We start from the raw sequence: 13,945 nt of genomic DNA on the forward strand, positions 1-13,945 counted from the left end.
TCATCATCATGGCGGTCCCGTCACTGCAGATCTGACATGCTCCTCTCTGATTGGCTGCCCACCGGGTGTTTCAGAGGGTGTTTCCTCCCCTTCAGGTGCACATTCAGGGTCAAGGGTCACGTCCAGCTCCTCGTCATGACTGGCAGCAGACAGAGGAGGAAGAGGTTCGGGTACCAGCTGCAGCACCACGTCACCTTTGACCTCTGGAGAAGACCAAATGATGGAAAGCAGTCAATATGCAGAAGAGATCTTAATATGCATTAGGGCTGTCAATTTAAAATTCGAATATTCATCAAATTTATAAAACAAAAATAAACTGCCATTTTGCCAGCACTAGTATGCATCACCACATCCAGAGCAAGAACACACAGTTCATGTCTGGAGCACAAGCTCCACTGAGGTGGGTCAGGTTCTGCATATCAGGGGAATCCTTTTAATAGAGCTCATCTGACGATGAAGCGTCTGTAATTTGGCAGTGGAGTGAAAGCACATACTGCGCTCCTGCGTGTACACGTCCTGAAAGGCGATCTCCAGCTCCCGCTGCTGCTCGTCCCGGAGCTCCTCGTGTCTGTAGAGAGGCTGGAAGATCTGCGCCGGCACACTGTGGACCGCCTGTCTGCGGCGCAGCAGATCAGCCGTCTGCAGTCGCTCCAGCTCGGAGAGCAGCCGCGCACGGTCCTGCGCACACACACACACGTGTAGCACAGTTCATACACTATGGCCATTCAAACTGCTTTACATAGAAAGCAATTAAAATAATCACAAAATAAAAGCAAGGGAAATTAAAAGAGATATGATACAGGTATAAAATGAATTGAGAGTAAAAAGAAGAAACCTATATAAACTTGGCAAAACAAATTTTTCACACCTCCCAGTTTTACTCTAAGATTGGTGACCATGGTGATCTCACAGACACACTCACTGAGCCGTGTGGTGTAGCGGCTGTACCTGTGTGTGCTGCTCTCTGCGGAGCGCGTGTGTCCCCCTGAGACGAGCCTTCTCCAGCTGCTCCTGCCGCTCACGAGCCGCCTCTCTCCGCAGATCCTCCACTCGCTGGAGCTCCAGAGCCGCGGCCTGTCGAGCGCTCGGCTGAGCAGAAACACCACAGCATCCAGTCAAGCCCCTTTCACCAAGCAAGAGCCACACGAGAGGAGCCCACTAGTACTTGCTTTGGCTTGACGGAATATAGAGCATTATTGACCGCCCAATGCGCCCATCATTTCCAGCAGCGTTGGTTCCGGAGTATTTTTTCCACTCATTTCTCCCATAGGGATTTCGAAAAACGTCTTTGTTACAGTTTTTCTCAATTGCTAAAACACTAAACCCTATTGTCTGAACCAAATGCTCGGTTGCCTGAACCCACTGATTGAATCAATCACTCTTTTGGCAAAACCATAAGCACTTTTCACCTGTTTAGACACAACTTGCCAACACATTTTCATTGTGATGCACCCGTGCTGCATAATGGTGAGCACAGGTGACAAAAGTCAAACACAATTAAAGCACATGTGTCACCACTTGAACACAACAACTCAAAATTGATCACACTTGTGGCTAATGATGTGAGGGAACATATACAGTACGCCAGTTCAGAGAGCACTGGTTTGTGAGGCCCTACAATGGATAGAAATCTGAGGGGATTCTGAGAGAATTCACAGAGCCCTCCAGGTTTGAGAGTGGTTCAATATGAACCAAGGTTTTATCAATCTTTGCCTTCCACCGTACTCCCCTCTCCTAAACCCCATTGAGGATTCTTCTCCTCATGGCGGTGGAAGGTATACGAACGCCAACCTTACACCAGGGTAAATCTCCTGCAAGCCATGGGACTTGCCTGTGGTGACTTAGGTGTGGAGGCATGCCAAGCCTGGATACGGCATGCCAGGGTTTTTTCCCCGTTGCCTGAACAGACAAAATGTGGCCTGTGATTTGGATGAAGTCCTGTGGCCTGACCCAGTACGGAGACATGAGCTAAGTAATGCACTTATTTGTATATTTTTGTACTTTATTTTTACATGGGCTTACTGTACACAAGTGGCAAACGCATAAGATTTCTGTTTGTTTTTACAAGTGCTACGTGTAAATGCACAAGATGCACTGTTTTTTTTGTTTTGCAACATGCATTTAGCCTACAGTGAACAATAAACATTTATTTCTCCAGCTTCATGTCCTGAGCATTGTGTTTTCTATTTTTCTACGTAGTGTTTAGTGACTGTTCAGTAGTGTTTTTCAATTTTGATTGACTTGGGGCACAATTTGACAACATAGTTCAGTTTTGAGCACAGAATGAACTGTTTTGAGGTGAAAGTTTGGTTTTGCAAGAAGAGTGAGGTTTTGTGAATGTAGCTTGAAAATTGGGTTTTGTGTTCACAGTTTAGAGAAGGAGAGCAGCTTTCAAGAAATGTGTCTTAGCAATCGAGAAAAACTGTAAAGAGTTAGGGTGTGTTCACACTTGTAGTTCGGTTTGCTTGGTTCATTTGGTAGAAACCCCATATTAAGTCCTGGTCCGCTTAGCGTTCACATTGGCATTTTAACACTGAATCTAAAGATACAGAACCTAACACCGTGTCCTAACTACACGCGGCGCGCGATAAAAGGGATCTTTTCCACGTTAATCAGAGCTTTTGTCCTAACCAGCCACGACGGCCTCGATTCTATTTTAAAAAACTGTTTCCATTTTTCTGCGACGTAGCGCTGGAACAAACAAAGTGTGGCAATGATAATCTCAGCCACTGTTTATGTGCTTTATTTAAGGTTAAAAGCGTGTAATAATAATTTGAATATCATTTAGTGCTCCAGCTTTGTAGCTGTGAAAGCAACAATGGATAATTCACCTCAGATCTTGAAATTAAACAAATGGAAACAAGAACGTTTAAACTGTGAACAAACAAGTGTATTCTTTGACAAAGATTGTTTTAGTAACTCAGTAGCCTATGTATTTTTAATAATGTTTAAATGGTGTAATATTTGTGAATTTGATTATGTAGCTAGCTGCAACTAACGATTATTTTGATAATCGATTAATCGGACGATTATTTTTTCGATTAATCGGATAAAAAAATCCACTTCGATTTTTTTTTTATTATAACTACATAAAACCCTAAATCAGGGTTGTGGCGAGCAGGACGAGGCCGAGGGACGTGAGAGATGCGAAACCGGTGCGTCTCACAGGTGTCGTTCATTATCACTCACGCCACCGGCCTCGCGCCGCTCTCTGACGTCCCTCGGCCTCGCCCTGCTCGCCACAAGGGTATTTATGTGTAAAAGTGTACTTTAAAAAGTGCAAAAGACATAATATCAATATTTGCTTTGTCTTTAATGATAATTGCTGAAGGCAAGTTGACAACCCAGATTAATGTAAATTAAAAATTATATCCAACATATGTTTTAACACAATTTTTGTTAAAACAAATTTACACAGACATGTTGTTCAGATGTGAAGATATAAACTAAAAACATCTCAAATATAGAATTCATTTAATTTTTATTTAAAATTATTTTAATTATAAGAAGAATAATTGATAAAATAAATATAGAAAGACTGTAAACAAGCGTGTGAACGTAGAGCCGCAGTAGATCGCGTTTGAAAAACAATTAAAACTTAATAGTAGACAAATGCTATAAAAAGAGAGCGGAATGGAAGTACGCAGCAAGTTAACAGGCTTGATTAAAAGGACAGGAAAAATGATGCATTAGTGCACAAGCATTCGCTGAAAACCACTGAGTACAGTGACTAAAAAACAATCTTTTACTGCTGCTGTTATTAACTGCCTTTAATTTAGTGCTTCACTTTGTAAACACCGTTTTAATTTAACCTATTTCTGCGGTAGCACTATTTTAATACATCACTTATGTTGCGAGCGAACTGATTGCGCAACCTGATGCTCGAGACAAAATACAGACATCCCAAGTCTTGCGGAAGTTCCGGAAGTCTCCCGCATATTGATAGCGGCTCCCTGATGCCCGCAAATTACTTCAAACCCCCGGCATCTAGAGCGCGCGAGCAAGAGCGCGCATGCGAGACAGAAGAGACTGTGCTCCAAACATAGACTGTAAGATCTTGGTCTCTGCGCGCACGGCAGATCGGCGAAGGGAGAGAGACCTTGCGTGTGTCTCATGAAGCGCAGCGCATGTAAGACAGAGAGCATCATGATTGGCCTGTTTCAACCAATCACCAGTAAACGCACCCCGTGACGTAAGCAGACCAACTAATCGATAATGACATTCGTTGACAACTATTTTAATAATCGATTTTAATCGATTAAATCGATTAGTTGTTTCAGCCCTAGTAGCTACTTATCCATTTTCTTGCGAGTGCCGTCAGGATTACTCTCTGGTGCCGCGAGACTCCGCCCACACACTGTTCTGATTGGCTGTGGGTTTTGATTGATTTTGACGCATCTCGCAGTCGCGTTGCGTCTAGTGGACGGACACATTATTTGTCGCTGGAATCTTATCGCATCGCGTCTGGTTAGGACACGGTGTAAAGGCACAGGGATAAGTTCAAAGCCTGATTGGTTGGCTTTTATGACGTATATTTCGCGGCGGAACTTACCGAACATCTGAAACAATGCTGCGTTCTGGGCTAAATGCGCTCGTTTGTGCGTAGCTACAAATGATGGTGTTTTGACCAGTTGAGAACTCGTGAGGAGCTTATAAAATGTGTAAAGGAGTCAAAACAGCGGCATGATGTTTTGACTCCTTCCACACAAATGAAGATCCGCTGCGATTCTGACGCCTGTGCCGAACTGTGATGGGCAACATCGCTACTATAGAGTTTGCTTGAGCATTCATTTAGTTTCGTTTGGAAGTGGAGCGAGACCCAAATCTTTTCAGCAGTCTCGGGCCTCTTGTTTGGTGGCTCCAGGGTTCGGATGGCAGCGTTCACACTTATTCAAATGAACCGCTCTAACAGAGTAGTCGCAGCAAGGTTCATTTTAATCCAACCAAACATGCCAAGTGTGAACCCGTATAAGTCATGAACTAAACCAACTAGCTAGAAATGGAACACGACTCATTTAAAAATGTTGATAAGAGATGCGCATATTTTGTAAGAGACTTAAAGTATATTTATGTATTCAAAGATTTTGAGCGCACAAATGGACTTAGTCACGCAGTGCTTCATGGGAATGGGCAAAGAATTTTAAATATTACTCGTTTCGACTCTGATTGGAGAAGTTTTCTGCACAGCATCATGGGTAATGTGGTTTTTCACCTTAAATTCTGCTGTTAAACAGACTTTAAAACCAAGTTGAAATAATGCAGGCTGACGGCTTCAACAGAAGGAAATACCATCGATTAACAACCCTGTAGCTCACGTGTAAGGCTGCTTTTAAAGGTTTTTAGAAAATGTAAGTGAATATTGCCGGCGTTTATGATAATGTATTGCTACTTTGGGGCACATAAATGAATACAACATCTTCCTTGTGATCATTTGGCACCAAACACTGTCGAAAACATGGCTAAGTTATAATTCACTAGAGTCTACTGTAGGGGTGGGGGGAAAAATCGATTCTTAGATGCATCGCGATGCGGACGTGGACGATTCGGAATCGATTCGCAAATGTCAAAAATCGATTTTCAAAAAAAAAATATATATATATATATATAATAACGTAATATATTGACGGAACTCTGAAGCGCGGAAGTGCAGTGCCCGGACCGTCTGTGTTGTGCACATAACAGAGACGCGATGACTGAGCGCGATATCCAAACACCCTCCTCGTTAAAAGCTGACGTGTGGAAATATTTTGGCTTCTGTGAAGTTGAAGGGGGGAAAGGAGCTGGACAAGAGCCACACTATTTGTAAGCTTTGTGGAATAAAACTAAAATATTTCGGAAAACACGACAAATATGAGAAGCCATATGACACGTTTCATATGGCCACCAAAGCACATTTTTGTCCCGCCAAAGCCTTTTTTGATCGGTGAGTGATGTAGAAAAAAATGACTGCTGCGCTTGACAGCCGCGAGCAGAGAGAGAGAGAGAGAGAGAGAGAGAGAGAGAGAGAGAGAGAGAGAGAGAGAGCCCCGGCCGCGCGCGCGCACTCTCACGTCTTCAAACAACACGAGCGCTGTCTTGGTCTCTCTCTTCCTCGCGCATATCAAAATCAATTGACACGATAGTAAAAGGTCGGACGGAAGACCGCAGTTTCACGTCGAGCATTTGGAGATTTTTAGAGATTAGAGACTCTAGGCCTACACTCAAAGAACAACATATCACTAAATTATAAAGGCCTGTCTAGTTAGTGTGTTGCATTTTGTCACTGTGTTCTACAGTAGGCTACAGTATATAAGCTGAAGGCTGCTACAGTAAGCTGTTCAAAAATGTTCATTTTGTCTTCTTAATGATTAAATTGGACAATTTTCTTCTAGAAAGACAAGGTGTTCAGGTGGAGAAAAAAACTTTTTCTTTACCTTGACATGTCTCGACTGCAACCTGCAGTCTTCCTCCACCTGAACAACACCTTGTCTTTCTAGAAGAAAATTGTCCAATTTCTACAGTATGTTGGTTCTGATCTACTTCCTAAAGGAAATAAGCCTTTCATTTATTTGTTATTGTTTAGTTCAACTTAATGAGTCACAACACAATGTGATGTATTCATGTTCTACAGAACATAAGCTACATACACGACACAGAAAGTGCTTTGAGTTGTTGTTACTCAATAAAAGACTTTTTTTTAATACTGCAATCACTTTGTAGTGTATTTTCATTTACTGTTGTGAAATGGAAAATCAATAATCGCTAATCGAGAATCGTTAATAATCGAAAATCGACTGTAATCGAATCGGGACTTCAATAATCGTAATCGAATCGGGAAATCAGACAGATTAACCACCCCTAGTCTACTGTAGTTTAATTCTTGCATTAAAACATTTTGAATCTATTTGGCTAGAAAACTGTAGCAGTTTGATTGAAAAGATGATTTCTCTGATAGAGAAGGAAAAGTTTAATTTCAGAGCAAATACATAAGCACATTATATTCTAATCAAAGATGATGATATATGAGTGCGTCCAGGCATGTACCTGCTGCTCGGTGTGTGTCTCCCTGTCCACAGCGGAGTGAGGCATGTGACAGTGTGTGACCGAGAAGAGCTCTGCGGCTGCCCTGATTGGCCGTGGCGTGGCCTTCCCGATGCTCTGAGACAGGAAACACATCACAGTAATGACATCATGAGTGCTAACAGCTCTCTAACACCCGAGAGTGACTGGCTCTGTACCTCCACTGGGTTTGGCGGCGGCGGCGGCAGACTGGCCACTCTCACGGCGCGCTTCTTCTCCTCCACCAGAGCTTTCCTCCGAGCCTCAATGAGCCTGTCGTCACAATCACATCACATGATCGTGACAAAGCTTTGGCAAGGAAACAACAGTTTTCCATTTGAAGCCACTAGCGGCACAGATCGTGTTCTAGGGCGTTTCTTTGCGCACGGACCTGCAGCGCTGCTGCTCCTCCTCGTGTCTGCGGGCGCTGAGCTCTCGCAGAGCTTCCCGATGTCTCTCTTCCGCTCGCTCCTGCCTCTCCACACTCTTCTCAGCCAACGCCTCCAGATCAGGCTCCTGCACACAACACATTACAGGCATCCTTCACCTGCAACTGAAGACTCACGTTCATGTCGGATTTATGGGGGAAACAACAAACGGAGTGGATGGACAGTTACCACCACAGGGTGGTTGTGTTCACACACTGAGGACACATAATAATGTTCAAAAACGATATAAAAGTGAATTTTGCATTATATGTCCCCTTTAAACACAAGCGCAGGCCGCCTGAAGACGACAGCCTGCCCAGTCCCGGCTGAAGTGTCGTGTTTCAGCCGCTCGCTCACTCACGCTGTCCTGCGCGCTGCGGTGTGCGTGCCCGACGGTCTCCAGGCTGTGCTGGTAGAGCGTGGACAAGGCCTGCAGCTTGAGTGTGTGCTGCTGCTGCCACTCGATCTGCAGTGAGTCCGAGAGCATCTGGAGCTGCTGCTGTCTGCGCTCCTGCACCTGCCGCCGCACCTGCCGCGCGATGTAGCGCTCCTGCTCGCGCACCTGCCCAACACAAACACCGCGTCAGTAGCGCAACACACACACACATAACCACACTTACCGAAATCTGCAACTCTACACACCGTTTCGAAGTAGTGTTTCGAATATCTTCATGCCCTTTAGTCGCGTTTAGAGCTAGGTCATAATATTGATAACGATAGGGCTGGGTGATACTCATTTGAACCGCGCTACACGAACCATTGATCCACTCGGCAACGTGAGCAAATGCGTTAACTCGCTGATCGTGTCGCGCGAGCACTAAACACCGCTGTGAGAAGCGCCTGCATTCAGTGAAGAACACCAATGTCTCCGTGATTTAAACTAGTTTAAGAAACAGAGCGCAATGATACAGTCTGAAGGCTTTGCAATCTACAAATCACCATCATTTACCACAGATTTACTGTAGTAACACTAAATACGCCATGGTATTGTGGCAGAAATGTTGGATATCCATTTAGAATTGTATTATTAATGTAGACATTTATTAAAGGAGTAATGGAATATAATTACAGTATTTTTTGTGATTAAGTTATAGAGTTTGTGCATTTATACATTTTACCATGGTATCGGGGTATCATTATTTACACAATTTATGAAGTAGACATCCTATTCAGAAGTAGTATGAGAAGTTTGGCAGATTTTGATATGAATTCAACCTCTAATAAACACATAAAAAGAAAACGTATGCTTTCGTATAGCTCGCTGCCACCTCAAAAATGGTCAATCTAATATTTTGATGTTAAAGGGTTAGTTCACCCAAAAATGAAAATTAAGTCATTAATTACTCACCCCCATGCTGTACCAACCCGTAAGACCTTCGTTCATCTTCGGAACACAAATGAAGATATTTTTGATTAAATCTGAGAGCTGGATCACTGCTACATAGGCTGCCAAAGGGAGTGAAACTTGACGGCCCAGAAAGTCATTAAAGAAAATGTTTAAATATTCCATGTGCCTACAGTGGCTCCACTATAAGTTTATCAAGCGACGAGAATACTTTTTGTGCGGAAAAAAACAAAAAAAAACAAAAATAACGACTTTATTCGACTATTCCATTGCTTCCTTGTGGGCCTGAGACGAGAGTTCAAGAGATTTCCAGGACGCATGCGCGAGAACTGACCTTCTTCTACTACACAGAGCGCGTCTTACAAGCAGAGGAAGACGCGCGCTGTGTAGTAGAAGAAGAATGTACGCGCATGCGTCCTGGAAATCTCTTGAACTCTCGTCTCAGGCCCACAAGGAAGCAATGGAATAGTCAAATAAAGTCGTTATTTTTGTTTTTTTCCGCACAAAAAGTATTCTCGTCGCTTGATAAACTTATAGTGGAGCCACTGTAGGCACATGGAATATTTAAACATTTTCTTTAATGACTTTCTGGGCCGTCAAGTATCATTCCCTTTGGCAGCCTATGTAGCAGTGATCCACCTCTCAGATTTAATCAAAAATATCTTCATTTGTGTTCCGAAGATGAACGAAGGCCTTACGGGGTTGGTACAGCATGGGGGTGAGTAATTAATGACTTAATTTTCATTTTTGGGTGAACTAACCCTTTAATATTTAAAACATTTTCAGACCCTTTTTTCTAAAATGATTGAATGGATGCCATCTTTTGAACTCTTGGCATGAAAACAAACTGAGGTTTCTACCCTTCTTTCATGCTTTTTCATGTTCATCACTATTTCAAAATAAAGGTCTGAGCACACCTTGGGAGTAAAATATTCATTTTCCTTGAAAATGAGTCTCCAAATATGGAAACTAGAGATTGTAAGCTTTCAAATGATATATAGTTTGTCCAGATTAGTTTAGGTTTAGTATAGGATATTACGGTTTAAAAAATGTAATAACTTTGGGCCCGCCGGTGACACTTAAGGAGAACTCTGGGCAATGTTTAAGTTAATCTTGATCGTTATACCTTTGTGAGTACTGTCTATAGAACAAAAAACGAACCGGATTGGTGCTTGCAACACGGAGCTGTTCCCGCAAATGCCCAGAGCTCCCACTCAGCTAAAACGGCAGTTATGGGGGCATAGACATTTTAATTGCATTCTGTGTCTGTTAAGGTTATCATGATCTAAATGTATGCTACTACGGAAGACCAATGGTTCATTTTAATAAAACTCAAATCAGAATATTACATTTTACCATAAAGAAAATGAAGGTTGTTACAATTTTTACAGATGTTACCATTTATGTCAATGAACAATTTACATCTGCATCCAAACTCAAGCTACTATCAAATGTGCATTTCTAAGAGACAAAACGTGTAATATTATTAATATTGCACACAAACCTGTTTCATGTCATGACTAGAAACAATATCACCCGTTAGAACAAGCAGACACTAAGAAATTAATTTTCCTATTAAGGCATTTATTTTGTCAAAGAAAAATTACCGGAAAAGTTTAAAGAACTCAAAAACGTGAAGCGTTTGTCATGTTCTGACAATATCCAGTCGTTTAAAACCACAATTTTGGTTTCTACAAACTTCTCTTAGGAGCAAAAATCTGCCTTTAGACTTGAAAGAAAGAGAGATTTGACATTTATCATATTAATTATCGATATCGACTGATATGGAAAATGTTATTGTGATCATTTCTGGCCACATCTCTTCGCTGTGCAACGAAACAATCATGAGCCGAGATTTGCTATTTTGCTTGACGCGAGTGCGTTTTATGCATGCGGAAACAATTGGACATACTTTTAGTAGTCGTAGGTTGTGTTATTTATTCATTATCTGGTGATAGTGAGGATTATGAAACCAGTAAGGGGTTGTTTAAATCATGACAGTGTGGTGTGCGGCATCGGCCACTCATCTCTGACTGACAGCTGAAGACTTCCTAAACTAACACTGAAACAAGAATTGTCTGTAAAACCTGCTTTGAAACTATGTATAGCCGCGTTTCCACCGCAATTGCCCGGAACAATTTGTCCCAGGAACTTTTTTCCCAGGAACTTTTTTTGCCCCAGACCGGTAGCTTTCTGCGTTTACATCGCGGTCTAAAGTACCGGGTAAACTGCGCGCGACTGCTCATTGCTTGCTTGTGACGGACAGTAGACTGTAAAGGACAGTAATCAGTTTTGAGCGCCACATTTATAATAAATATGGAAGAGATTCACACTGTGCTGCAGTTGTTTGAGATGTATTGGTTTACTAACCAGGTAATTAACAAAACGGCAGAAAAGAGACGAGCACTGATACTAAAGCGTGTTCAGAAAGCTCGTAATGCTAACGTTAGATCTAAAATTAGACAGCGTATGTTATCAGCTATTGCGGACATTGACCGTGAGAAGGCTGGGACGAACGCGCAGAAAATTTCTCTTCCGCAAATACGCTTAATAAAGCCTGAATCTCGTCGTCGGTCCAGCTGCCTTTTTTATTTTTATTAAATTCCATATTTGCAGACAGACAACTCTTACTGCATGGAACTTCATTACTGCATGAAGCCACGAACTGCAATAGATTCTAAAAATTCCGGTTAAAATAAAATGCTGCGCGGAGTTATCCAATCATAATGCGGCGTGAACACAACCAATCAGCATGTTCAGCGCACAAGCCCCACCCGCGAAAGTTCCTGAACTTTGAAAAAGTACTACCTCGCGAGCAGGGACTTTCGGAGGGGGAAATATCTACCCGGAACTTCATTTAGACCCTGGTTCCTGCGGTGTAAACACACCGAGTACCAGGCCAAAGTTCCTAGTTCCTGGGTAAAGTTCCTGCGGTGGAAACGCGGCTTATTGTAGTAGAACTAAAAATGTTTTCTTGAATTGTATGGAACGATCCCACTATTCCTGCTATTAGGTGATGTTTATCACCATTTATAAAACAGGGTTAAAGTTTCGAAAGTATCGCTCCCCCATAAACAGATTGCCTGAGGAGCTTGGAAAGCAGGATGGCTTAATGTGCACAGTACATATACTTCTTTATTATATTTACTGGGATGATCAAATTGGGGTCTCGGGAAACGATTAGAGAAAAACTGTAAAAAATGTATACAAAGAAAGGCAATTTTCATATAAATAAGGAGGGATGAATGAAATCTATAACAATTCACTCACCCTCGAGTTGTTTCAAACATGTATGAATGTCTTTCTTCTGCTGAACACAAAATATTTTTTCTTCATTTTTTTTTCCTACTAGTATGGAATTCAATGGGGTCCATCAACTGTCTGGTTCATTCTTCAAAATATCTTATTTTGGGTGTCTTCAACAACTTGAGGGCGAGTACATGACAGAATTTCCATTTTTAAGTGAATTATTACTTTAAAATAAGCAATTAAGAGATACACACAGTAGGCCTACATAAAGTAGGGGGGGACATCAATGGACTAAAATACATTTCCAAATTATATTTTACACACATTTATAGTATTCCTTCCACAGTATACTTTGGGTCTTTATAAATATAAATATATAACTTAGCTGTCTTTTTAACTTTAGGATGGGGTTCCTCGCAGGAGAATGCAATGCTCATATAGGCATCCAAACGATTGAACAGCCCTGCTCTAACGTTAGCGCTCAAGCCAAAGCCACTCGATATAAAGCTGTAACTAAAGTGTGTGTCAGAGTTGTGTTTATGGTGTATATGTATGTGCATGTAAATGCCCCAGACCTGCTGCAGGCGCAGTTTCCTCCGGCTCTCCAGCTCCTCGCGCACCAGCTGCGCCTCCTCATTCGGACTGAGCCTCAAAACACTCGCTTTCCTCCTCATTCTCTCAGATCCTCTCTCACACACACACAGGCTTTCTGACCAATATGATCATAGTTCACTGAAGGAAGGCTTTCAGTCGCCGCGGACAACAGGAGCACAGGCTGACGAGAGACTTTTGTTTGATCGCCTCCATGTCAACACAACCAACGGCTGCGTCTAACCTGCTGCGTCACTTCCGCTATTTAAACCTCCCGCGGGACAGCTTGGAGATGCAGTGTTTTTTAAATAAATAAAAATAACAGAACGATTTTTTTGTGCTAAAGCTCTGATACATATTCAAACAGACACAAAAACAAAGACTTGGCAACATAAACTAGACCATAAACCATTAAACCAAAAACTCAACACAGCGCAATTACAACAAACAAAGCTAAACAAGAGACAATAGGCTTGTTTGAGATGAGCAAAATCTGCGCAGAACCGATCACCGGTGATCACCGCGAAATGCATGCCGGTTAGAAATGTGTCCGAGTGCGGTCCGCCTTGCTCTGATGTCATGCTGACGTATGTCAAAAAACTCTTGCGACCGCAAGGCACACGTGTCGGATTCTGCAGTCGCGCGCAGTTGCTCTCCACCGACTGCGCTGATCAAAAGCATGATGGGAAACGACTTGCTGACGACACAGCTTAATGCTCATTGGTTTAAACCAACCGTGATGTATTGTTCTCTTTTAAAATGTTTGATTTAAAACTCTGATATCATGTTTTATGTGTATAAATTATGTGTGGATATTCCAAACTCTCTGACAGTGCGATCTATGTGATGTAATTTTTTTAATTTTTTTAATAAAAACACGTCTGTATTAAAGAAAAAAATATTGATAAACACGTAGGCCTATTTAAAATGGAATTAAATAAGTACTTTGGGTGTCTTGTTCATTATATTTATTTTCATATAAAAAGCAACAAAACTTAAAGGAGCTGTATGTAAGATTGTTGCCAAAACTGGTACTGCAATCACTTTCAAATTACTGTAGAGTGGTGTATCCCCTCCCCCTCCCCCCTGACTCAAGGTTGCCAGATAGGCTGCAGGATCCAGCAGGAACGTGACGAGCTGCAGCTGTGGTAACTAGAGCAGAGCTGGCAACCCGGATGCCGCAACACTACTGACTTCGTGATTGGTAGATAGGTGGAGGGTGGAGCATCAGACCAAAACACAACATGACAACATCAACATCAGTTGAGGGCTGCAACTGCACTTTTTAAATGAC

General features: G+C 42.2%; 1 protein-coding gene across 1 annotated transcript; it reads right to left on the minus strand.

The window, feature by feature from the left end:
* Window positions 1-6: 6 nt before the first annotated feature.
* Window positions 7-12,905, minus strand: LOC130104663 (centrosomal protein of 295 kDa-like). Its single transcript, XM_056271261.1, has 8 exons — window positions 12,636-12,905; window positions 7,828-8,028; window positions 7,430-7,554; window positions 7,218-7,311; window positions 7,024-7,137; window positions 949-1,089; window positions 495-678; window positions 7-203 (listed from the first exon to the last, which is right to left on the minus strand). Exons 1-8 carry the CDS (start codon window positions 12,732-12,734, stop codon window positions 7-9), a joined length of 1,155 nt encoding a protein of 384 aa, XP_056127236.1. The 5' UTR covers window positions 12,735-12,905.
* Between the last annotated feature and the right edge of the window lie 1,040 nt (window positions 12,906-13,945).

Source organism: Rhinichthys klamathensis, unplaced genomic scaffold (assembly GCF_029890125.1).
Source record: "Rhinichthys klamathensis goyatoka isolate OS25496 unplaced genomic scaffold, OSU_Roscu_1.1 h1tg000014l_1, whole genome shotgun sequence".
Taxonomy (NCBI): Eukaryota; Metazoa; Chordata; class Actinopteri; order Cypriniformes; family Leuciscidae; genus Rhinichthys; species Rhinichthys klamathensis.